Genomic DNA, 27,566 nt, shown 5'->3' with positions numbered 1-27,566 from the left:
ACTGTTACCCTCTGCTTCCTCTACTGCTGCTGCCCCACTCCTCAAAACTTGTCAGCTCATACAATCATTCCATCACATCTCCTAACTTTGGTAAATGATCCTAAATTTTAGATTCAGAAATTACTGACCAAATAATCTTTTCCTCACAATTTTCCTCCCCGCTTATCGAACAATTCAGCCGATTTCAGTTTTCCTACCAAATGGTCAGTCATTGCAATATATTTTAACATTAATGTATCCTTGACATCCATAGTTAAACTGAAACATGAAATAAATGGACAAAATTAAGAGTAAAAAAATAGAACCAATACATCATTACTGAAAAATGTTCTTGAGTTTGTTATCCAAAAGATAACATGCAAGAACACAATATTTTCTTTTATGATTAAAAGTACATATATCAAACAATATAAGGCCATATTTATTCTTCATGGCAGCCAGCCAATAAACTTGCATATAATCACACACATTGTTACATTAATATATAGAACAATCAACTTCTTGTAACTTAAGCCACACAACCGTACTTATTTTCTTAAACAAAAAACATTGTAACACTGGAATAAATCCAAATATAATAAAGTAAAAAGTATGACCACTGGAAAAATGTGTTCCTCTTCATCAACTGTCTTTACCATCAACCTCATTTTCCAGTTATTTTGCTGCGGTATTGTAGTTGGACCTCACCTGTCAAATTATAAAAAGAATATAAGTTCTACATCTTATAATAGTCACACACATTATTAATATACTAATATATAAATCAAGAGTTTAATAAACTATACACTTAGTGTAAAAAAATTAACAAATGTGTTAAATCATATTTCAGTAAACAACCTGTACAAATCATTTTCTTTTTTTAAGGTATTACGATGGGATTAAACACACACACACACAACCCTCCCCAAAATAAAGTAATGTCTTATATCACTCTCCAAAATAAATTAATAGTCTTACCATTCAACAGTCTTTATCAACATTCATCAATGTCATGCATCCTCTTGCGGTCTTACCGAGTTATTAGGGTCAGCCTAGACACAAAAACAGTGATGTTAGTTTGATAATAATGAAGGAAAAAAATAAGGTTCTTTAACTATAGAAATGGTAATATTTTATTTTTCAAGCTAAAATTAATATCTCCCCTTGCTGGTTTGCTTTCAATTGGGAGTTATTGACAAGGCAAACTCATAATTAATTGAACTTCCATTGTGAAAATGTTAGCAGTATCTATGTGATGGTTGCTCACAAATACAATGTACTTCCCATCCAATAAATTGACCTAATTACTAAAATGGTAAACGAAAACACTAAAGTTTCTATCTTCAGAAAACGAAAAAGAAAAGTTAAAACATACTTGTGCCAGAAACTCCTTATGTATGGTATAGTTGAGGTCAATTTCCAATGGGACAGCATCTGAGATATCCTGAAATTTAACTCCCAACAACTTGTCTGCATTGATGGTACCTGGACAAAAAGTTTCCATCTTGTGGCAGTTGATTACAAACACTTGCTCCAAGGATGGAAAACACAGAGTAGAATTCCCTGAATAAAAGCACTTGAGTTCATGTAAATCTTTAAGATACAAAGCCTGGAGCTCCTCAAATATTATCTTTTCATCCTCATCCGATGCATCACCTTCATGAGATACTATCTCTTGTATTGATTCACAACATATAATATTCATTGTTTTGAGTCGAGCCAAACTTTTGGCTGTTGAGGATGTGAACAAGTTTACCAATCCGTTGCAGTCAGACACAAACAAATGCATCAGATTGGAGAAACATACAGTAGATACTGCTATGTTCCTTAAACGAAAGCATCTAGCTATTTCCAATGTTTCTAGATTCTTGATTAAGGGTTCAACCCAAGAGTGCTCTAACCCAATGGAAACGAGCTCCATAAGTAAATCCAATGTTAAAACTTTCAGATGGGATAGGAGTTCTGTATAGACCACATCAGGCCTTTGAAAGCAGAAAATCTCCGTGAAGGAACTACAAGACACCGCAAGCTTCTGTATATTAGGCACCTGTTGTAAAAATGCATATGGAAATACATCTGATTCAACATGAAAGCACTCCAAATAAAGAGCTTTTAATTTGTGCAAGAGGTTTCTCTGCGAAATAATCTTCAATTCTTTCTCACTCAGTAACAAGCTCTGCAGATTGGGTGTAAGCTACAAAGATAAACCAACGATCAAGCAAAAGAAGGTTAGGGAGCCGGTTATAGATCCAACTCTTTTACATATAATGAAATAATGAACCTTTCAAGCTACAAGATGCTCAATGTATAGTTATTGATAGATTAACTATTTCAACAAAATATGGGCAAACAAGTTAGCTTAAAAGAAAAAAACCTTTACATTTTTAAAAGAAAGTGAAGTATGCTATTTAAAATGGTGGAAGGTTGGAGTGGAGATCATTAAGAAGGTCCGCATGGTCCCTATGAAGAATATATGATTATGAAAAATCGTTTTAGATGATAAAGGCCTTTAAAACAATTTAAGCACCATTGATATGTATGTATGATATAGTACAATGGCTTGCAAGAATACATCATTATTAATAGTCTAGTTAGTATAATATTTGAATTTATGTAGATGTGTAAAACATACAAAAGTTCATAATTAACAAGAATACTTCATTTCTATTTTACTTTAAAATGATATATCAGCTTACATTTTAGCTATATCACTTGTTTTTACTTTAAAATGTTATATTTTTATTGATCATGTCTCCTACAATTCATAATACGATTTGATTCATAACTCAAAAAATAGGTTTTTGATTTACGATTGGAATCTTGATTTTAAAACCATGATTATAACTTTATAAGCACTACCAAGGTCATATCTCTAGTTAGTGTTGGACATTCAACAAATGTCAATACCATTCATATAAAAGTAAGAAGGAAATTAAGTTCGGTTTTTAGGAACCATTCGGGATCCTGCATCAAGGAGAGTTGTAAAGAAATGATACCTTTTCAATATCGATCACTTCACCTTCAGAATGTGACTCTTGATGTGTGGATAACTTCAACGTGTCAAAATGAAGTGAACGGTAAAAACACTTGAGCTTTGGCAATTCTAGTAGTGTCAGTGAGATCACACTAGGGAATGAAAGCTCCAAAATTGTTCCTTTGGGATCTGCATTATTTTCAGCAACAATAACCATCAGCTCTTCACAGTGTTTCACGTGTAGATCTTCAAGTTTCACAAGATCTTTGGCTACTGAGGCTGGGAACAAACTTCTAAGGCCTTTACACTTATCAACATATACTTGTTTTAGAAGTTCAATTGTTAGAATTCCATGAGGATCTTCATTCCAAACATTCTCCAAATTTGGCAACTGCTCTAAAGTCAATACCTTCAGGGAAAAAGGGAAGGGAATCAGGGCTGGTCCCTTAGTTGTCATTTTTCTGTCTTCTGTTATACATTTCACATCAAATATGGTTTTCACAAAACCACAATTTCGAACTGCCAACTTTTCCATTTTTGTTAAGAAAGGAAGTAAATTGGATGGTAGTACTTCAGACAAAAATTGGCACCCGTCCACAATTAATTCCTCCAAATTTCCAAAGCAAGAGTGTGGGACTGGCAAGCCATGCCATACATCCTGTAGTACTGGTTCATCAAAGAGACTCACAACAGTTCCTTTTGGTGCATAATCAGAAATCTGCACATGCAATAGAGTAGAAAAAATTACTTGCTATTTACCAAGGTCAATAAGAATTGAGATGTGGAATTGTAATTTCATTTCATTTCAAATTGAGATGTGGAATTGTAATTTCATTTCATTTTCCAAACATAGAAATTTGTTCAAAAGGTTATATTTTTAAATCTGACTTTTTCTAAGGCTGTAATTAAACCAGGTTTAGGGGATTTGAGTTTTTGTATAGACCATAACAGCTTACTACATGCGGTTTAATGATGGCCTTGTAATATCAAATATATACCAAAATAGACTTATCCCTCCAAAAACTCAAACATACCCGAAGCAATCAAGAAAGGTAGACTAGCACCTTGTAAATCATCAACAATGTATACACTAAACAAGGGAAACAGACTTGTAGAGCTAAGTATTCTGAGATCAAATAAGTATGTTGTTAACATGTGTTGATGTGTTAAGAAATTAAAAATAAAAATATCAAATGAATTGTACTAACATCTAATATTATAAAAAGGGAAGCACGGTGTATTGTACGCAACCTTACCCTGTTTTTTACACAAGAGGTTGTTTCCAGGACACTAACATCTAATATTATAAAAAAAAAAACATTTACTTTTGTATTAACTAATTAATAAAAATAGTAAATTCTATTTCAATTCTTTAATATTGTGTCCAACACACTTTAACCAGAATTTATAAAATAAATAATCAATATGACCTATAGATAAATTTTTGGTTTGAATTTTTTTAAAATTCAAATCGATTGTGTTTACAATTGTAATTAGTTGCATATATATAAACTCAATTTTAATTTGATTGACTAAATTTTTGAAATAATTCAAATTGACAATCTTATGCTTATCTTAATAATATAAGCAAATCTAAATTCTAATAATATTGTGTTATACATGAATACTTGTAATAATGTATTTTGATCAACAACCGTAAGAGTATATATGTTATTGATTCTGTACATACCTCTTCCTCAAACCTCTTGCCTATTGTAGCATTCAGATCACCTTCCCATTGTGGTGTTTTATCTTTGATGAATGTAACTCCAGAAGACAATTTGGTTGGATCTATCATGTTGACTGGACTGAAAGTTTTCATCCAGATGCATTGAATCAAGGACACTTTCTCCAAGGAAGGAAAGCACAAGGAAAACTTCCCAGGGTAAAAGCACCTTAGCTTTGATAAATCTTTTAGAAACAAAGTGTGGAGGTCCTCAAATATTAACTTTTTGTCTTCACCTGATTCATCCCCCTCTCTGGACACTATCTCTTGCATTGATTCACACGATTCTATCTTCATTACTTTGAGTCGGCACAGACTTTTGGCTGTTGACGATGTAAACAGATATAGCATTCCACTACATATATTTACAGCCAAATATGTGAGGCTGGAGAAAGATACCATGTCTGGTACCAAGTTTATTAAACGATAGCAGCGTCTTACTTCTAATGTTTGGAGATTTTCAAGAATGGGGCGTAGCCAAGAGTGCTCTAAACCAATGGAGTTGAGATTAAAAATCTTATTTAACTCTATTTCTTTTAGGTGCAAGAGGAATCTTGTGTAATCAGCATTAGGTCTTTCAGCAGAGAACAACTCTTCAAGTAAACCATATCTGAATTCCAACTTTCTTATAATGGGTAACATGCCAAGGAACCGATATAGAACACTATCTGACTCTTCTTGAAAGCATTGCAGTTTTTCAAATTGTAATTTACAAGACTTCGGATTCCATGTAACCTCGGTGTCTCCAATACCAAATGATAAATGCTTCATACTAGGAATCTGGATAGCCCATGAGGAAAAACAAATAAAGGAAATTATATATATTAGATGTATAGACAAACACAACTTACATAGAACTAACTCTTCTATGAAAATAAAAATTTGATGTTAATAACTGAAGGGATAATTGAATATGAAAGAGTGAATATGAAGGATTGTAGAAGATACAGAAAGAAGCAGGTCCTTCTAGGAATGTATTATTTGCTTAAGAGGGAATACAATGGATGGAGAGAATTCTCCCTGCAACAATAAAAATGTAAAGGCTACTGAAATGCTGGTCGAATGATAATTCCACTGGGAATATCCCCTACTGAGTGGAGAATGGCTCTCACTCCCCAGTCCCAATTTTCACTCCAAAACTAACCCCCTTTCCTCATTGACTCAATTCCATTATATTCACATTTTCTTTACTGATTCTCTCTATCCCCACCACTCCCAAGCTGCTACCTGTACAATTATTAGCTGCATTTCATCTTAGTTCATCATTTTTCTCCTCATTTCCTACCATCCGTCCCTCTTGCACACCCACCCCCTCTTTTTTCTTTCCCTTTTCTACCCTTCCTTTTATAAACATAAACATATTCAAGAGACCTTTAAGAAGTCTTCTAAAACATAGAATTAAATAAATATTTTAAATCCCATAATTGTTATAAAACTATATATGTTTATTATTAGTCCATCACTAGACAACAAAGTATGAGTCAAAGCATAGAAGAAATGGATATTGATGACTGATGAGCTTTAGGAATTCGATTTATTGTTTAAATATCATTCATTAAATAAAAAAAGAAAAATATGAATAGATTTCAGTGATAGATACATTATCCGGTTATAGGTTCGTCAATGTGATGTCGCTGGGTTAGGTATACTCTTATATTATCTAGGGAAGTGAAACTGGTTTTAACTGCCTCAGCCCAAGTTGTGAGAAGTACTTAAATCACTCCTTAATTTATGTATGGAGTGTCATTACGTACTCTCTCCTATAAAGGAGCACCTTTCTTGCTGGAATAAACAAGTTGTGAAGTCATAGAATACTTTCAACATACCTTTTCAACTGGAACAAGGGCTTGCTCCTCTGGATGATCTTCTTGACATTCGAGTATCACTAAGTTACAGTGATATGAATACAATTCTTTTAGCACGGGCCATTCTAGCTTATGTAAACCACGATAAAAGTATTTGAGCCCTGGCAATTTGTTTATGTACAATGAGGTCAGAGAAGGAAACATTAACTCTTTTGTTGCTCCTTCTGCAGGCATTTCATCCTCTGAAAATATTTCTACCAACTCTTTACAGTGTGTTACTCTAAGCATCTCAAGTCTAGTAAGATCTTTAGCCACTGATGCAGGAAACAAATATTTAAGGGTATCACATTCTAAAACACTCATTTCTTGTAGCACTTGAAGGCAAAAATTTCCTTCAGGGTCTTTGTCCCATACATGCTCCAGGATTGGTAGCTCATCCAAAAACAATTTTTTCAAGCGAAATGTTCCCAAAGCTTTAGTTGCCCTTGCGTCATTTATATTAAATATGACTTTCACAGCACTGCACCCTATTACGTTTAACTCTTCCAAATTACCAAAGCAAGGAAGTAAATGAGATGGAATTACATGCACTAGATTGTTACATTGTGATACCACCAAAGATGTCAAGTTGTGAAACATGTACTCATGCACCAAATCACTGCAATGCCATACTTGTTCTAATAATTCAGGATGATCATAAAGGTTGAGTTTCTTTGTATATCTGAAAAAAATCTGTAAAATCAAAGAAATAAAGTAAAAATTATTAAAGAATTACAAAGAAATGAAGGTGCTGTGAGTTAAGACTCAAATATTCAACAAGCTAAATTATTTATTATAAATCAAAAATGAGACTATAATGTTTAGACTAAGATTCTAAAATATATAAATGGAATCGGTATTATTTTGATTAAAAAGTAAAAAATTAAGATGAGAGAATCTGGTATTTAATGAATAAGCACCTTGTCTTTGAAAACTTTTTGTATAGTGGAATTCAAGTCACCTTCCCAATATTGTTTCTCTTCCTCTTCTCCTCCAATGGTGTGTATATTTTGTAGCTTTGGTGCTGTTGTCTGACCCACAGTGAATGTTTCCATTTTGAGGCAATCTCTCACAATCAATATTTCCAATGATGGAAATTTAAATTCACAGTTCTTGTAGCTGCAGAAACTTTTAAGGTTTTCTAATCTTACCAGCTCTAAAAATACCAATTTGCTAAATACAACTTCAATCACTCTGTCTTCTTCATTTCCCTCACTGGTTACCAATTCCTGTACGCTGCATTCGATTACCTTCATTTTTGCAAGTTGAGCCATGCTTTTAGCTGTTGAGATTGCCATTAAATTCATTAATCCACGACAAGAGTGTACTTCCAAATATGTTAAGTGAGTCAAAGATAGAGAGGAAGGTGCTAAAGTGACCAAACTGTGGCAGTTAAATAAAACCAAATGCTCTAGTCTTTGTAGAAGTGGGTCTCGGTCAAATCCTAGATCCTTTATCACTGATGACCACAAATGCAATGTCTTGAGCTGTAATACAGTTCCCAACCTTTCTTGTGGTGCTATGTTTTCACTTGGTACTAACTCTTCCAACTTATAACAGAAAAGCAAGTTTAACCTTTCTAGATTAGGCATTCTGTCTAGAAACCAGTAGAGAAGTTCAGTACTCTCCAATAAGCGCAAGCTAAGCTCTTTCATACAGTCCATTCGGTACTTCCATTTGTTACTCTTTAACCACAGTGATTCCTTTAAGCCAGTTTCCATGAACTCCAAGTTGGAAATTACCTAGAAAACAATGAAATATAGGTACAAAGAAGAAGGAAATCTCAAAATAAAAAACTGTTGATGAATAGAATCCACACATACATCCCACAGTATGGAGGACCCACTTAATTTAGTGAGATCTGCATGAATTTCATTTAATGATAGAGCATATGCATAATAAAAAGAATATGTCATAATTTTATATTGTGTTGCTAGCATTGTTGTAAGTGGTAACATTCTCTTTCTTAATTGCTAGTTTTTTCGGTCATATGCCATTTTATTTTTCTTGGTTTTGGATTGGATCTAACTTAACTCGACAAAATGGTTTTTAAGGTGAGGGATGTCTCCACTTAAAAACATTATTTCAGGCCATATACAATTCAATATGAGGCTCTCAACACACCCCACTCACGCCTACAATTGGACATGATATGGATGGCCCGCCAGAAGGTTGCCCATTGTATTTTTAATAGGCTCTAAAACCATCTTAAAATTTGGGATGCACCAAACGCAATCCCACAAAACTAGCTTAGAGGTGAGGGATGTCTCCCACCTATAAAACCTAATGAAAATTGCTTTTTTGACAAAGAATACTTCCAATTGACACATGGAAATGACCTTAATGCCCCTGGCGATAGTTAACAACCGCTGGGAAACACGCCGGTAGTTAACTACCGCTGAGACCCAGCGGCTGTTAACTACCGCTGCATTCTGTATCTTAAGAATGCATAAACTGCAGTTTCTGGTTTACAGAAACACATTCAACACAACTTCAAAAGCATACAAAACTCACCCAAACCTCATTTGCACGAAAATCATCCTAATTTCTTTAAGCAAATCACAAGTAAATCACAAGCAAATCACAAGTGGGAGATGGCTCACTAGCAAAGGTCATAAGAGTGTTCACCATTACCGCTCACGCCTGGATCGCTTGGAGGTGGATGACGTCAGGTTTTCTACCTATGGTGATCGCAGAGACGTGCACCCATTTCAGATGATGTGCACTTACTCGGGATGGCTCATGTGCGGGAAGGAGAGGGTGTATCGTCATTTGCCAGAGCGGGTGAAGAGGCAGTTCTCCTTTGTCCAGGACGTTCCCAGACATCCTTCAGCTGTCCCTCTGGTGCCTACACAGATGCTGACTACTGTGTTGATGGACGCTGCGGCATGGTTAGTACCTGGTTGGGTAGATGGGTGTGAGACACCATGGCAGCATGTTCCTGGCTACATGGCTTGGTATGCCAGAGTCTCTCACCCTCGCATTCTCCCACCTAATGAGGGATCCCCTCCCAGGCCGGCGAACGTGGAACAGTTGATTGAGGAGGAGCATGCCAGGGAGATGTCTGACACATTGACGATCGTCCGGGATGTGGCGCACATAGCCCGAGATATTGTGGCCAGGCAAGCCGACATGACCAAAGAGGAGATTGTCCAGGAGGTCATGCGGATAGCTAGTGCTACTGAGCCTGCACTTACTTATCAGATTTCCAGGCGACGCAGGGGGCAGCAGAGGCAGGGTAGGCAGGGCTGATTAGTATTAGGATTTTTTTATGTATTTTTTGACTATGATGATCATGATGTATTATTATGACATGTTCCATACATTTTCCTATTTCTATGACATATACGTACGTTCGTTTTATATTATTTCTTGCGTTTTAATTTTACCATGTTCCTGTTAAATATTGGATGAATATGTTTAGGTATCAATTGGTTATTATATGAAAATTTTAGAAGAATTTTCAAGTGGTTATTTGATGAAAATCTTAGATGAAAATGAATATGAAAATGAAAATTGGTTAGGAAACCTTCAGGAAAATGGAAATGAGCTTCTGGAAAATGGGCAAGCACGTAGCGGCAGTTAACAACCGCTACCTTCAGCTTCGGCGGTTGTTAACAACCGCTGGCACTCAGCGGTAGTTAACTACCGGCGTTTTTCCCAGCGGTCGTTAACTGCCGCTGGGGGTAATTTGGTCATTTACTTGTGTCAAAAGGAAGTATTCTATGTCAGAAAAGCAATTTTCAAACCTAATTTTGGGCAATATAGCATCCAATGTGTGGGACTTTGAACAATTTTATTCTTAAAAAAGGAACAATAAGGGAGACATATAAAGGGGATATGTGACTAGATGCCTTTAGAGGGATTTTCTATAATAACAACAACAACAATAATGATGATGTAGTTTTGACACAAGTGAATTGGTTGTGAAAAGTGTCAATAGATTACATAAAAAGCTACATGATCTAATCATACATGGTAACATCAATCAATAGTATATATATAAAGTAAGGCTTTTTATGTCACGTGTCACTTCCACATTCATTCTCAATATTTTTATTATTTTTTCTATTTTTAAAAACCAATCAATCAATAGTATATATACAATGTAAGGTTTTTTATGCCACGTGTCACTTGCACATTCATTCTCAATATTTTTATTATTTTTTCAATTTTTAAAAACCAATATTTTATTTAACATAAATATCTCAACAAACTTTTGATCTTATGCACTGAGTATTTTCTTTAAATTTTTATTGAATTTCTAATATTTTATGTAGCAGAAATATCTCAATAAACTTTTTTTTTTGTGGTGGGAAATATCTCAACAAACTACACATCAATATCAATCAATAGTATATCAATCAATAGTATATATGTGTGTGTGTGTGTGTGTGTGTGTATATATATATATATATATATATATATATATATATATATATATATATATATATATAAAATAATGTTTTTTATGCCACGTGTCACTTCCACATTCATTCTCAATATTTTTATTATTTTTCTATTTTTAAAAACCAATATTTTATTTAACATAAATATCTCAATTTGATCTTATCCACTCAATATTTTCTTTAAATTTTTATTGAATTTCTAATATTTTATGTAGCAGAAATATCTCAACAAACTACACGTAATACTTTCAACAAAGTTTATATATATGATCTTATTTTATGATTAAAAGACTACAATTTGTTTATTTGTTTTTAGGAAAAGAAGCTTCAATTAGTTATTACTAATCTTTTAGCACTATACCATTCAATTATTTTTTATGTTTTAGGAAAAAAAAAAGGTTCGATTAGTTATTATGTTATTTTTTAGCAGCATATTCTAATGCAAATGTTAACTATAAATAAATTAATTTTCGTTAATCACATATTTACATATTTTGAGCACAAGCAGAAACCTCAAACCTTCTTTTCATCTAACAATTTTCCCTTTTCAGGTTTGTCAAACACCAATTTTATTATTTCTCATACATATACTATTGATATATATATATACACACACACACACACACACACACACACACACATATATTTCAACCACTTTCTTCACTTTCAATCGATTTTTTTCTCTCATACGCATGGGCCACGAAACAAACTCATGACCCCAAAACTCTTACCACTTGGACTAATTCATTATTGATTTTTTTACACTTTTTATTCTTACATTGGACATTCATCTCATCATTTATATTTATTTTTAAGATATTATTATAATTGTAAATTTAAATAAATTCAATTTAATACTTACACGTGTATTCGTGCATACAAACTTATAAAACTTATTTAATATTTAACACGGGCAACACCGAGTCTCTAAACTAGTCGTATAAAAAATGGTAGGGGAGAAGACTTTCATGCATGATATTCTCCGTATTTAAGTTGTGTGTGAGTGCGTGAAATTAACTATCAATACTTAAAGTCTAATTAATATATCAGTCCGCAAAAAAAAAGTTTAGTGGTGGGTGCTACAAATTTTGGATAAAATTTTGAGCATTTACTTTCCCTATTTATTTTCATTTTAAATTCTTGCAAGACTGGGTATTTTGTTTTCTTGATGTCAATTTAAAATATATAATTCTTATGAGTTGGAACAATTAGATAGCAGTTAATAGTTCCTTACCTCTTCAGCTAAGAAAACTGCTGGTCTTTCTTCATTTGTGGTTTCTGCTGTGAATATGTCCAGCTTCTCACAAAAGTCCACAGCCAACTGCTTCAATTTTGGACATTCTATATGTCCCCCCTTATAGAAATGCTTAGCTTTTGACAGGCCATAGAGTTTCATGAAGGTTACTTCAGGAAACACTAATCGTGTTTGTGGTCCATCATCCCAAGCAACAATTTCCTCCATTCTATTACAAATATTTAGCGAAATGCCTTCAAGCCTTTTTAGATCTTTGGCCACAGAAGCTGGTAAGAGATAGCCTAGTTGATTACAATCAGAAACCTTTATATTCCGCAGATTTTTGAACCTAAGAATTCCTTGTGGGTCTCTGTCCCATACTTGCTTCAGGTTTAGTAGTTGCTCTACCACAATAAGCTGCAAGTTTGTGTCCATCCTAGATGCATCCATTTGTTGAAAATCTTTGATTTCAAAAATCACTTCCACTGACATGCAATTAATAACCTTCAAGCTGTCTAAACTCCCAAACCATCCTGTCATGTAACTAGGAAAAATCTTGTCAAGTTTATCACACTCTTCAATTTGCACAGAAATGAGACTAGAAAAGGAATCAGCGCCAACTTCAACTTGCCATATATCTTTCAACCTATTCAGTTTGGTGAGGTGGATTTCCTCCAACTTAGGAAAGATGCAGACCTGAATTTTGATGCATAAAAGCCATATGGCAATGAACTCAAATACTCAACAAAAATGCACAAGAGCAAGAAAGAACTGTATACATAACATTAAGTCAACTACAACTTTACACCTTTGCATACCTTGTCCATACTGTTTCCTTCAGTGATAAAAATCTTCTCCATCATCCCACAATCACTTATAAAAAGGCCTTTCAATTTCTTAAAATTGCTAGCCACAGACAATGAACATAAGTATTTTAAGTTATAGCAATCATTCACAGTTAATTTTATTAAATTTTGAAAGCAGAAATTTGATATAGGCTGATCTCTCCATATCCTATGGCTTTTGATTGAGGATAACTTCAAACTCTCCAGGTTTGGAATTTCAATCTGCAAGAACACACGGAATTACTATATTTGTATCAAGTGAAAGAGAGAAAAAAATCACAAATCAACAAAAACTGGAGGAATATTATGCATCATACCAGTTCACCAAAGAGTGAAAGGGGATCCATGACACTGTGATCATCTTCTGCAACAGTAATTTCTATGTGATCTCTTTTTGTTATTTGCTCTTCTGTAGAGGGCATCTCAACACAGGTATAAAAACTAGTAAATATTGGTAACGATTGTAGTGTTAAAGAGCGTAGCTTATTAAACTCGACCTTATTAAAATTTGCTTGCCCTTCCTTAACAACAATCTCCTCCAAAGAATCACATTCAGAAACATCGATTGTTTCTAGACTAGCAAGAAATTTAACCATGTAAAAGGAGAAAAGAGTCTTCAACTGGGTACACATCTTGACCTTGATGGTTTTTAATTTGGCAAATGAGGCATCTGTAACTGGAGTATAACACAGCATCTTTATCTTCCTCAGTTTGTAGAGGCATAGAGATTCCAAATTGAGAAAAACATTCTGAGGATTGAGCAGCTCTATTGAGTTAACAATATATTCAATGCCATTGTTATTTATGATGGATAAATGTTTGAGATCTGGAAATCCATTCAAATTCAACTCGTAAAATGCATTTTGAACACCATTTAGCTCTCCCAACAACAAATTTTCAACTCTTTCAAACAACAACTTTATCCCTTTCTGAGCGTGAATGTCAGTGCCGTCTGTTAGCAATGCCAAAGATCTTGATGCTTTGTACTTATTTGGCATCCTGAAATCTCCAACTGAAAGCATCTTGAAGTCTCCAATCACAATTTTGTAATCAGTTAACCTGTCAAAGAACAAGTCCCTAGGCAAAACTGCAGCACTTGGGATGAATAAGTCTACAACCCTAAGTTGGTGTATATGTTTTAACTGAGAAAGAAATGAAATTTGACTTTGGTTTGGCTCTCCATCTACCACCACTTTGATCAAGCTCTTTCTTATATACAACTCTTCTAAAGATGTCAACCTTGATATAAAATTAGGTGAAACCGCCTTCATTATGGAACAGTCGCTGATGTCAAATAACTGTAGCTTATCTAAGAGCCCTAACTCAGCTGGCAAGTTTTCAATTTGAGATCCAGAAAAGCTGAGAATTCTTAATTTTTTCAGCTCTCCTACGATGGATAAGTTTTCACCTAGAGCACACCGCTCCAAACAAAGCATTCTGAGGTTTAATAGGCATTTAATCGAAGATGGTAGGCATGATAAATGAAAACCAGTCAATATTAATACTCTGAGTTTTTCCATTCCTTCAAAAAAATTCTCAGGTATTTTCAAAGAAGGATCATTGCTGTCAATTTGGAAGAACTTAAGTTGAGGACAATGTATGACTTTAGGAAGCTCGTCAATGATATCACAGTTGCGTATAGAGATAGCAGTGCACCTCTCGAGTATATCCTTGTCCGGCCAGTCATCTAATTTGCCATTTCTCAAAGCAAATACATTTTTCTCCTTGTGTGCTATAGACAAAGCGGCATCTTGAATCATATCATGCATATTGAAATGATCATTGGAACTACAATCCAACATCAAACTCGAGTCTTTTAGCTTTTGAATTGATGTATATACTCTATCACGGGCTTCTCTTAGCGTATAGACCCCTTCAAGTATACCCAATCCGAAGCAATACTTCACCAAGTCCATAATTAATTGATGATGACCCATTTGAGCACAAAGTAAGAAAATGGACCGGAGCTCCTCACATTCTAGATGATCATAACTCATCTTCACAGAAATCTCCATAGATTTCTGCACTCCACTCAGTTCCTCTTTTTTAAATTTTTCAAGTGTGGCATCCCACACTGACTCACTCTTATTTCTTAATGCCCTTCCAACAGTAACAATTGCCATGGGTAACCCTGCACAATACTTCTTAACAATCTCCTGTTTAAATGTGGACATTTCATCATGTATTCCAGCCTCCTCCTTAAACAACATTAGAGATTCCTTATCATCTAATTCCCTCACACAGAAAACTGACTTGACGTCCATTTTATCAGACAATACTTTTCTATCTCTCGAAGTTAGCAAAACTTTGCACCCATTATAATCACCAGGAGATTTTCCTTTTTTCACCATTGTGAAGTTAGGATCATTCATATCTTCAATTGTCAGACGGCTTGAATCATCATCCATATCATCGTCAAATGGAATCCCTATCTTATTCAAGTCTATTCTGTCCCAAAGGTCATCCATGACGACAAGGGTGTTCTCCCTCTCTTTCTTTAACCTCCTTCTTAGACGATCTGCTCTCACAGTCTCACCTTCCCCTTCCAAATTCAATCCTAACACGTACGCAATTTCTTCCTGGATTTTTCGCAGGTTGGGATTGTCAGTTATTTCTACTATAACTACCACATTGAACAACTCCTTGACTTGAGCTTTCTTAACAATTTCTTTGATTAAAGTGCTCTTACCCACACCACCTGGCCCATGCACTCCAATCATTCTCGCTGCAGAATCTTCTAGTTTTTTCATTATCCTTTCAATTGTACGTGTTCTGGAATCAAATTCTACATAGCCATCGTTAAACAAAGCAGCATGCATAGATGTTGGCCTTTGCTGATAGGAAACTCCATCAAACTTCGACTCGTCTATTAATAAATTGACATCCACTGCCATCTTCTTTGCTTTTCTCCCTAGTCTATGTCTGTTCCTCAAGTAATGAAATAAACCACTGGAAAACCTTGTCTTCGTGTGGCCTTCATCATCTTGAAACTCCTTCGTTTCAGTTCTAGTTTTATCCACTTTCTGAAGCCAAGCTGCAACATTACTTTCGGTTATTCCTAGATTATCCTCAGCTTCATCTACTCGATGTTCCAGCCTCTTTCTTTCAAGACTTAGCTTCTCAACAAGACTGTTTAGTTCACTAACATTTTCCTTGTAATAGAAGATGTAACCCACATGCCTAATAGTCAGGTCCAACACAACATCGACAGCTCTTTCTACAAATTTGGATGCATACTCCATACTTTCTTCTCGATTTTCTTGAACTAAGTATACCTACATTTCTTTATTTCAGACAAATAAGAGAGTGGAAACATATCAGCCACGAAATAATTAAGGAAGGTAGATGGGATTTGACCAATCAACAATCAAAAGTAGATTAGTAAATTCAAGTAATGATGTTTTTGGAAAACAAAAACAATTTAATGAAATGAATAGTTTATTAAGAATCGTTGTGTATAACAAATAATCAACTTAAAAGATAAAATGGAAAACTACTCTTTGAAATTTTTTGAAAGATTTCTCCATTTTCCCTTATATTTTTCACCCCTCAAAGTCTTCCCTTCCCCTCCCCTCCAAACTCGCAAACAAAGCCTGTGTTTTTCCAGCTTCAACTAGGATACAATATAGAACATTTCCATTAATGGGCTTTTTTCTTAATATTCTCCTAATCAGAATTTTCTCTGCCAACTCCAAGATGTCTTCTTTTCATTCAAGCTTATAGGATTCGAGAGTAGAGAGAGAGAGAGAGAGAGAGAGAGAGAGAGAGAGAGAGAGAGAGAGAGAGAGAGAGAGAGAGAGAGAGAGAGAGAGAGAATCTCAAACTGAATTTGATGTACCGAGCAAGAGAACTTGGTATTTATAGGATACAATAATTTCGTACAGTTTGCAACTGCCTTCAACAGAAAGACAACTGTAACCAACTGATGAGCTGGCATACAGATGGAAGTGTAACTAACTGCAAAGCTGGCAGAAATACAATATTAACAAGTTTAAGTACTCAATAGACCTTATCCTTCCCCCCACAAACTCAGGGTGGGAGCTGGCTGATGCTTTAGAACCCTGAGTTTGTCTCTTAAAGTACGGAACTGGGAATTGGGTAGCAGGTTCATAAGAATATCAGCAACCTGTGCAAACAATTAAGGACTTGCTAAGAACCTTTTCTCCCACAAAGAAAATGTTCAGTTACCTGTTTTGTCCTTGAATGAAGGACAGGATTATGACTTAAGGCAACAATACCATGACTGTCACAATAAACCACAGGAATGGTAATCAGAACCTGAAGTTCGTGAAGAAGGGACCGCACCAATAAGACTTCAGAGGTAGTCTGTAGACATGGCAATGGCATGTCTAAACTCCTGTACTTTGCTTCAGCACTTGACTTGGCCACAAGTGTTTTCTTCTTAGATCACCAAGAGATGTGATTTGGACCAAGGAATAAAGAAGTGTCTGAGGTTGAACGTCAGTCGTAAGCATAATAAGCCCAATCACCATCACAAGGCTTGTAAATTAAGAGGGAGAAAGGCAGAGGCGGGTTTCAGGACCAAACCAAGATCCTGAGTGCCTTTGAACTAGAGTAAACAGAGATTTATACTCTAGTTACTCGGATTTGCTAGAAACTAGAGTAACCAGGGATTCATACTCAATCGGAAGGCCATCATGGATAACATCTAGTTGTTCTCGAATTGAGACTATTTCTCTAATAGACAGAAGAGAATGTGACGGATTTGATGCAACTCAGAAACGAAGCAATAAATTTGCCAATTTCTTCGTGTTTCAAAGATTAAACCATAGCTCGCGCGCTAGCACTTTGATCTTAGATTGACAGTGATGTTGAATTTTCTCTTGGAGTTGAGAGAAGAGCGAGGCTGGAAGACATGCGAGAAGCAACTGATCTTGATGTTCTGAGGCTATGTAGGCAGGATTCTAAATTTCTGCAAGATCATTTTCTGTGTGAAAGCAAACAGGAACTTTAGGAGAAACAAAAAAGCAATGAAGGGACGCATGCACACAAAACCAGCTCAACTTGTTCAAGCCATACCAAATCATAGAACTTGGATTGGTCTTGATTGAACCTTATAAGGCTTGTAAGGTGAGGGATGGCTCCCACTTATAAACCTTTTTTCAGACCATATCATATTTTGTGTGAGACTAACACTAGATAATTGTCATGACCAAGCCTCTTCGATGATTGATCCGAGTATGAAGAGAGCCCGGAAAATGGTGGCACACCGAGCTTTGCACCGATAAAGAAGAATGATTTGGCTGTGCTGAAGGTGAAGTATTTGAAAAAATAGGTTGTAAAGCTAGCGGTACTGGTAGAAGTTGCTACACTGAAGGCGTTAACAGAACACGGTATTTATAGGATACTACAGTTACATGCAGTTTGTAACTTGCAACCGTCTTGAACAAAAAGAGACAACTGTAACCAACTGATGAGCTGGCAGCATAGCTAACTGCTGAGCACTGAGTATAATAATTACTCTATATATACACAATCAAAGCTTCAGCATAGCCCCTACGATGCAACCCTTCTTGTTCCATCCTCCTCGTCATTACTTTCTACCATGTTAGAAACCCCCATTCATGAAATATGCATTTGTTAAACCCTTACAAACTATTACAGTATACACATTCAACTAGGGTTAGTTAGAATTGGTAGGTTAGTTGAGTATGGTTATAAGTTGGTTAGTGTAATTGTGGTCTATAAATAAGGCCATTCATGTACTCATCACTCATCTTTTATCAATCAATAAGATTTGAGTCCCCTCAAAAAAAAAAAAAAGATTTATTATGATTATCTACCTCATGAGTACTCTTATGCTCTCTTTCTTGCAGATCACTATGATCTTTATCCCTCCGACCGTATGATTCATAGGACAAACACAAAATCCCAACCTCTAAAAGCTTAACAACCTCATCATGATTATTAGGACTGTAGAGAAACAGTCAAGTACCTCCAGAGAGAAGATTATATTTGAAACCATAATTCAAATCAAGAGAAGGAAAATGATTACCATAACATATGCTGGTTTAAATAGGGTGATGATAAATAACTAACTTTCCCAACAAAACTGCCTGGCAACTAACCTATAACTAATTAACTCATACAATTAAAGCAGATTAGTTAATATAGAGTGTTGTGTTCAGTGTCTGACACCAGTATATATGATTAGAGTGAAGATCTAATTTAGTCTTTCACAATTTTCTCGCGGCCCAATTTAATCCCTTACAAAAAATAATACCCAAAATAGTCTCGGACATTTTTATTTGAGGGACAAATTAGTCCCTCTTTTTATGAGTCAAGGACTAATTTGTCCCTTGAATGAAAATGCTAGGGACTATTTTGGTATTATTTTGTAATGAAATAAATTGGGTTTCGAGAAAATTGTGAGATACCAGATTGGGTCTTACCTCGTATGATTATATTCAATCACTTTCATTTTCGTAAATTATTACCATGTCTACATGTCAGTGTTAGTGTCAGCGCTTGGAGTCAACGTCGGTGCTTCATACCTCAAAGAACCCCTTAAGGAGGACCGAGAAAGGTTGAACTTAAAAAGATACTTCAAAATAGGAACAGCATAGATACAAACAAACGAGGGGATGTTTAGATTGACTTATTTGAGCTTATCTACTAGCATAAACACTTGTAAGATTGTTTGGCAAAACTTATGAAAACGTCTTATGACATGTTCATAAGTTGTTTTCAGCTTATTTTCATCGGCTCTCCAGGATGGCTTATGGAAATAATTAACAGCTTATTCGAAAACAGTTTGACATTATTTTATCATTTGATATGCTATAAGCTGCAAATTAAGTTGTTTATCGGTCATGCCATAGTTATAGGCTATACCATTGTAGCACTAACATTTATGATCGATGGTGTGTCTTCCTGGTGTCAAACACCAACATTTGTGATTACGTTCAATTATGTTATTTTCTTACACTACTACCCGTGTCTGTGTCAATGTTTGATAGAGTTACAATAAAAAAAAAAACAGATTTTCGCCGGAATCATCCACGCCACTACAGATTCTGCCGCCACCCAAGTTGTTGCCACCGTCCATTTTAAGTCTCCCGACACGCGAACCCAGCCAAAAATATTGATTTTCACTTAATATCGTTTCTCACGCACTCAAAATATGAGTATTAAATGCTTTAAAAAAACAATATTTCATTTTAATTGTTGTTTTTTTTTGTACAATTTTAATTATTGTTTTTCAACTAATTTTGCACGGTTTGAAGGAAATTATTGGTTTGATCGATAACATTGTTATCAATAAATAAAAAAATAAAAACATATTAATAAAAAAGTTAAATGTTGTAGTGAAATTTAAAGTAACAATTATTTTGAAAATGAAAAAAGAAATTTTTTTTAAGGGGAAAATGAAAAAAGAATGTTAAATTGACAAGTAAAATGAGATGGGGAGCAGTAATTTAAGAAAATAACATAATTGAACGTAATAACAAGTGTCAGTGTTTATTCCAAAATATAAGTATTCTTTAAGAAAAATATACGTATTGAAAACAAAAAAAAATAAGTATTCATAATATATGCAACGTCCGAGGTTCGAACCCCGGACACCAAAAAAAAAAGTATTAAGACGAGCTTATTCAAAATTTAAGACTAAGCTCTAGATATCAAACTATTGTAAACCGTTGAATCGTCCAAAAAAAAAAAAAACTAAATTAATCCCTTATTTCATGTTCTTAGTTCCACCTTCATATTATAACCAATATTTCCCTGCTCTAGATAGAAAGCAGACCCCTTCACAAACAGATCATTCAAACTTTTCATACAGCTTAATAAAGTTCAACTTGACGGAAAACATAAACCTTTGACTCAAGCCGAGGAAGTTTTAAATTGAAAATATGAAAATATGGTTGCTCAAAATGACATTCTTCGGAATCTCAACAAAAAGGCAGATAAGATTAATGAAAAAAAAAAGATGAGACAGATGAAAATCTCATAGTTTTGTCTAAAAAAAAATGCAAAAACACTATCAAAACTTGAAAGCTCAAGTCTCTCAAATGGGCCACACGGTTTAAGAAGGATGATAGAAGATAAAACTTTTGGCAATATGATTTTGACCAAAAGAAAGAGAAATTAGAAAACTACAAAGCCAAGTAAAAGAAATTGATGATTTCTTAAGAGCCTTCAAAGAGAAAAAAACCAACACATGCTGAAGATCATTTCTTTAACCCTCATACCTTTCCTACTCACTGTGCACAACAAGAAAGACTCACTCCTTTCTATCCTTCATATGCCTCATCATCAACAAATTATGTCAAATACATACCCTCAACCTATAGAAAAAAAATCTACCACAACCACCACTTCAACCTCCGGGTCCAAAGAAATAAATAATTGTCTTTTAAGTGTATCATCCTATAATTCTCAAGATGTTACTCAAACACCTCATCCGAAATTCCAAAAGAAGAAATCCCAAATAAAAGCTTCCAAGCTATGTCGATCAATAAAATTGCGAGTTCTCCGAAGGAAATTATTATTTTTCCTCAACATAAAGTAGTAAAAACTCCTTCTCTTTGATGAAAATTATTCTTCTCACAATATATCCATTGACGAAACCTCATGATCTTTTTCATCAGAATCGGAATGTAAAAACGATTACATGAATATTTATAGACTCTTTATGGTGAATGTAAAAGAGGAATGATCTTTTTATGATGAATCACTTGAAAATGAACAAACTCAAGTCTTTAAAAGGGCTAAAATAGATAGTGACCCTTGGTTCACGCTTGATGATTTACCGCCTAGTGGCCAGAGAAAAAAACTTCTCAAATTTGATGCATGACTTGATACTCAGTTGATTAAAACAAGCGCATTTACATACAAAATCATTGAAGAATTTTGTTGTAAAATGACAAGCACGTTGAAAGAATGGTATCATAGTTTTGGTGCATTCAAGCAATATGAATTAAACGAACTAGACAATGATGTTGATGTTCTTGGAGTTCTTCACAATGAATGATGTGCATTCAAGCGCATTTGTGATATGGAGATATTTAATAGAAAAAGCATACAAGAATTCTTTGATATAAAATGTTGTTATCTAGAAGTTAGAGACCACGAAAAACATTATCAAAGAATGTCCCAAAGGTATAATCTTTTCAATGGATTTAATTACCCTATTCTCAAAACTGCATATATATCCTCGCTACCACAAGAAATATTGATGGCAAAAACTCAGAAGGGTATTAAAATCATGAGTCTTGGGGATATGTGCATTTTTGAGACTATGGTCGTTAAATTCATTGAAAGGATAATACCTTTGGGATATTCTTTGATAATGTTTTTCGAGGTCTCTTGCTTTCAGAGGAAAAACATTTCATCTCAAAGAATTCTTGTATGTTTTTTCTATCAAGTATGTCCATATCACTAATGAATTCATTATGAAGAACTACAAGAATAGAAACATCATTTTCTATTTTGTGCAATTCGTTTTGATTGAATGCACCAAGATTATGAAACCATTCTTTCAATGTGCATGTCATCCTACAACAAAATTCTTCAACGATTTTGTGAGTATTCGTGCCTTTTTTAATAAACTTTGTATCAAGCCATGCATCAAATTCGAGAAATCTTTTTCTTTGGGGACTAGGTGGTATATCATCAAGTGTGAACAAATGGCTACAAATTATTTTAGCCCTTTCAAGAGACTAGTGTTTCTTCATTTTCAAGTGACTTCTCATAAAAAGATCGTCCCTCTTTTACATTCACCACAATGTGTCTAGAAACATTCATCAGATTTTAATTCTGATGAAAATGATCACGTGGTTTCATCGATGAATATATTTTGAGAAGAACCATTTTCATCAAAATATAAGGAATTTCCACTACTCTCTGTTGAGGATAAAGAATAATTTTCTTCAGGTAACTCATAATTTTATGCGACTGTCATGACTTGGAAACTTTTATGTGGAATTTATTCTTTTTGAAATTTTGGAGGTGTTTTAGGAACATCTTGAGAATCAGAGGATGATACACTTAAACTGGCAATTCTTTCTTTGGACATAGAGATTGAAGTAGTGGTTCTGGTATATTTTTCGCTATAGACTGAGGGTATGTATTTTGCATACAGTGGTGATGATGATGCATATGAAGGGTAGAAAGGATGGGGTCTTTCTGGTTGTGCATCGTAAATAGGAAAATAATGAGGGTAAAAGAAAAAAAATCTTCAACTTGTTTGGGTTTTTTCTTTGTAGAGACTCTCAAGAAATCATCAATTTCTTTACTTGACCTTGTAGTTTTTTGTTTTCTTTTTTATTTTGGTTAAAATCATTGTCAAAAGTTTTTTCTTCTAATATCCTACTTAAATCATGGTCCAATTGGGAGACTTGAGTTTTGAGCTTTCGGTAGTGTTTTTGTATTTTTTTTGAGACAAACTTTAAAAAAATTATATGCATATTATCTATTTTTTTCAGCAATCTTATCTGCTCTTTTGTCACGATTCTGAAGAGTATCAGTTTGAGAAACAATATTTTTAGATTTCCAATTTAGAACTTTCTCAACTTGAGTTGAAGGTTTAAGTTTTCCATTAGGGTCAAATTTTCTCTGTGGTGGATAAGATGGTCTACACGCCCATTTCTTCTTCTTTTAACGGAGGATAATTTCTCTATCAATTTCATCATCATGCATCCTTCAGTCACACCATCGGTCGCACATATTGGGATCTACATCCCAAACAAAATGGTCATATACTTTGTCGAAAGCATAAATAGTACACTAATCTTCTTCAAGCATTGGTTGTATGATCATGGTTTGAAAAATAGGATAAGCCAAACTTGGCCAATTATCTGGTTTCTTGAAAACTGGTTTGACTGGTCTACCATTGGATCTTGTGAAGGTAGCATCCTAAGACTGTATTGGTTTTCTGTCAAGATGGATTTTTTTTATAATTCATTACCCATTTAAGAGGAATTAGTTGAGTTGATTCCTCTCTTGAGATTTTCCTTGGGATATAGACAATAAAGGGTGTATCTTATTCTCTTTTGTTAATAACCAACAATGAATCAGAAGAACATCCTGAGTGGCAAATCTATTGAGTGATTTTGAAGGCGATACATTATTTGGTGATAAAGAGTAGTATGCAAGGCTTTTGAGACTTAATTTGATCCAGTGATTTGAACTTGGACTTCCAATCTTGTAGATCAGTGTTGTCATTAAGACTTGCATTATAATTTGTGAAAATGGCGAGAACAACACTCCCAGCATGAAGTAAAGTTAGAACAATCTCAATTACATTTTTGTAATGAAGATAGATTGAATCTAGAAAAGATATCTTACAAAAGACATACTGGTTTTTTCTTGCATGAAGAGAGAAAATTAGCGTAACCGCTCTAAAATGTAAAGTTTTGTATCCTTCAAATTTCAAGTGATTTATGAGGCTTTGAAGAATCTTTAAATCTACATATTGTTCTTAGTTTGTTGCTCTAAGATTACATTGTTCAAGTCGATATGATCGGGCTTTCATATGAAAGAGATATGTAGAAATTAAGTTTATGATAGATCAGGTAATTGATTTTTGTCTTTAGAAAATATTATAAAGGGCTTAAAATAGGAGGTATGGTTTCAACAATTTGGGTGTCATCTAGTGTTGTCTTTTGAACATGAGAATACTCAGCAAGGTTTTGTATTTTGTGAGAATCGATCTTTTGACAAGATCTGGGAGGAGACAAGGAAGAAGTGAGAATAATAGGTTGATCTTTTGGAATTTTGGTTTTGGTGTTTCCATGGTTATGTAATTTCCTTTCTTATCACTCTTTTTATTATGTTTATACTGTATGCACCCTTTGTTCTAGTTGAAGCTCTGATACCACATTGGTCGAGAGCCTCACATATTATGAGATTAGTCTTAACTGAACTGTTAAGCGAGACACTAACTAACCATCTATATGGAAACAAAAGAGATTACAAGGATATGTTATATGTTATGAGATTAGTCTTAAGAGGTATCTAATCTAATATTATTTAAACGATTAAAGCATCTAATATTTTAAGTTAAGGAGGTAAAAATTGAAAAGAAAAAAAAAACCTCGTGAAACCTATAGATAAAAAGCAGACATACTTATTTAAATATATTCATATTGAATAAACTTTTAAACATCCTAGTAGGTTATATCAACCTTTCAAAAAGTCAGATTTAGACCTAAAAAATAAGCCTTTAACAGATCTTAGATCAGACTTAAACCTTAAAAAAATTTGCAATCAAATTTAAGTGTTACGAAACCTACCTCGCCCTAGCCCGTTCCCACCCTGCTTATAGCCAATCAAAACAATACATCCTGTAATAAAAAAAAAATCCATCAAAACAATATATACATTAATTCTTTTGTGAAAACCAAGCAAGTGCATGAATGATAAAACGAGCAAAACATATAACAATATGATGATAATTGTGCATCTCTGAAAAAAAATGATTATTGTGCATCCTCTAAAAAAATGATTATTGTGCATGTTACTTCTACTCTTTTTTTTTTATCAAGTTGTGCATGTTACTAAAATAAAACTAATTAGCAATATGATGAACAGGGCCGGACCCTGGGAGTGCAAGAGGTTCTACTGAACCGGACATCTAAAAACTATGAACCTCAAAAAAAATTATAATATCCACCCCCACTTAAATTAAAAAATTACATGTTACTTTTTTTTTTCTTCAGTACATGTATGTGTTTTTTCTAAACTCTAGTTCTACTTTCTGAACATAGATTTGATGCTATCAAACCACCATTAATTTGTATAATCACTTAATCAGTTAATTTGAAAAGCTATTTTATTGAAAGAATCACTCTTTCACTTAATTTTATTTTGTTTTGTTTCATGCTTAAAAGTTCTAATGATTCTGATTTTTTAATGAAACTTAGCTACACAAAAAAAATTGAATTTTTATTTTACTGGGGCCTATTTTAAAAATAGAACCGAGCCTCCTATTTCATAGGAACCAATATTTATTTGTTCAATATGGCTACGAGCTAAAACTAAGTGCTTAAACTCAAAAAAAAAAAAAAAAAAAAAAAAAAAAACACTAAGTGCTTGTATTGTAAATTAAAATCTTGATATTAATTCATGCTTAATTGTAAGCAACTGTTAAGGGTAAACGATCTTAGTATCTTATTACCTTCAGAGTTCAGACAGAGAGACAAACCAATAACAAGGAATTAGCTCTTCACTGTTCTCCAGCACCAACTCCATTTTCCAACTTCATTAATCGTTTTGAAGCTTCTGTGCTCTACAAAATTCTTTAATTAATTTGTTATTGTTTTTGACAAGGTTTAATATGTTAACATTTAAAATGCTACAAGTTGAAGGGCAAGTTATATTATGTTTGCTCTCTTTGTCTTCAAATATTTTCGTAATGAAATCAAATAAACTTGCTACAAAAAAAGTCATTAAATCAAGCTTTGAATAAATAGAAATATAAGTTTTGAAAGAACAAACCTCACTATTTCGAAATGGATGGCCATAAGTTGTGATTTGTCTTCATTACTTATTGATCATAGGGCAAGTTATATTATGTTTGCTCTCTTTGTCTTCAAATATTTTCGTAATGAAATCAAATAAACTTGCTACAAAAAAAGTCGTTAAATCAAGCTTTGAATAAATAGAAATATAAGTTTTGAAAGAACAAACCTCACTATTTCGAAATGGATGGCCATAAGTTGTGATTTGTCTTCATTACTTATTGATCATATTTACTGAAGAAAGGATGAGAAGTATAATGAATGAGATCAAATGAATATTGCAAATTAAATGAAAGAAAGGTGAGATATGCATGTTTGTAAACTAAGCTTTAAATAAGAGCATCCATAATGGTAGTTTCTTAACAAGGACTCCTTAAATGGACCCCACGTGACACATCATTTATTTATAATTTTTTAATAAAAGTATCTATTAAGGACTCAATGACTCCAATGGCAATACACGAATAAGGACTCCAATGAAAAGTACTTAAATATGTCCCACTATCTTTACATATTAAACAAAAATAATTTATCTATTACTTATTTTTACAAGTGGAACCAAGCAGTACACATTTTATTATTCATTTATGCAAGTGGGATCAAGTAGTACACATTTTATTACTTTTTTAAACGCGGGACCCGTTAGTTACCCAGGAAAGAGAGGGTTCTTATATAGTTGATCGTTCCTTAACAGAGACTCATTTTTTCTTCCTCCAATAGAGGGTCCTTAATGAAGAGTGGTCCTTGTTAAATAAGGACTCCATTGGAGATGCTCTAACACAATAAGAGTATGCATGAGGATGAAATAAATAGGAAAGTGTAGTGATAGAGTGGGAAACAAAAAGTGGTCTTTTCACTTGTCACTTTAAACTTTAAATAAATAATTCAGATTCCTTCATCTCTTCTCAATCATAATCTTATCTACATTGCTTTGCTTCTCTCAAAAAAAATCTACATTGCTTTGCTATAATTGATGATGATAATATCTTTTGTTTTTGAAGGAACTAGTTGTCAACCCGTGCTTCGCACGGGGTGGATTGCTTTTTTTTCTTTTCGGATAATTTTGTTGGC

General features: G+C 34.0%; 1 protein-coding gene across 5 annotated transcripts; it reads right to left on the bottom strand.

The window, feature by feature from the left end:
• Positions 1 to 284: 284 nt before the first annotated feature.
• On the bottom strand, positions 285 to 26,797 carry LOC146897656 (uncharacterized). 5 transcript variants are annotated; one of them, XM_085736196.1, is made up of 13 exons: positions 26,473 to 26,797; positions 26,153 to 26,263; positions 25,269 to 25,319; positions 13,329 to 16,294; positions 12,985 to 13,233; positions 12,167 to 12,862; positions 7,444 to 8,265; positions 6,506 to 7,216; positions 4,644 to 5,459; positions 2,976 to 3,671; positions 1,355 to 2,173; positions 958 to 1,031; positions 285 to 687 (listed from the first exon to the last, which is right to left on the bottom strand). In XM_085736196.1, the coding sequence occupies exons 4-12, from the start codon at positions 16,251 to 16,253 to the stop codon at positions 990 to 992; spliced, it is 7,776 nt and encodes a 2,591-aa protein (XP_085592322.1). In that variant the 5' UTR covers positions 16,254 to 16,294; positions 25,269 to 25,319; positions 26,153 to 26,263; positions 26,473 to 26,797; the 3' UTR covers positions 285 to 687; positions 958 to 989. The 5 variants fall into 5 exon arrangements, with proteins under 5 accessions (XP_085592322.1, XP_085592324.1, XP_085592321.1 ...); XM_085736198.1 differs by having other exon boundaries at positions 13,329 to 16,286; XM_085736195.1 differs by having other exon boundaries at positions 26,665 to 26,797.
• Positions 26,798 to 27,566: the final 769 nt, after the last annotated feature.

The sequence above is a fragment of the Medicago sativa genome, chromosome 8, assembly GCF_051527215.1.
Source record: "Medicago sativa cultivar Bolivia chromosome 8, Bolivia_mono, whole genome shotgun sequence".
Taxonomy (NCBI): domain Eukaryota; kingdom Viridiplantae; phylum Streptophyta; class Magnoliopsida; order Fabales; family Fabaceae; genus Medicago; species Medicago sativa.
This window is presented reverse-complemented; position numbering and strand designations above follow the sequence as displayed.

What these genes read in the sequence shown, in the direction of transcription:
- LOC146897656 (XM_085736196.1), bottom strand. Translation starts at nt 16,253, where the DNA reads ATGGAGTATGCATCCAAATTTGTAGAAAGAGCTGTCGATGTTGTGTTG. An exon ending in AAAAAGTTTTCAAAGACAAG is followed by an intron (nt 7,217 to 7,443) that starts GTGCTTATTCAT and finishes TTGATTTTACAG; the next exon opens with ATTTTTTTCAGATATACAAA. An exon ending in ATAAGGAGTTTCTGGCACAA is followed by an intron (nt 1,032 to 1,354) that starts GTATGTTTTAAC and finishes TTTTGTGTCTAG; the next exon opens with GCTGACCCTAATAACTCGGT.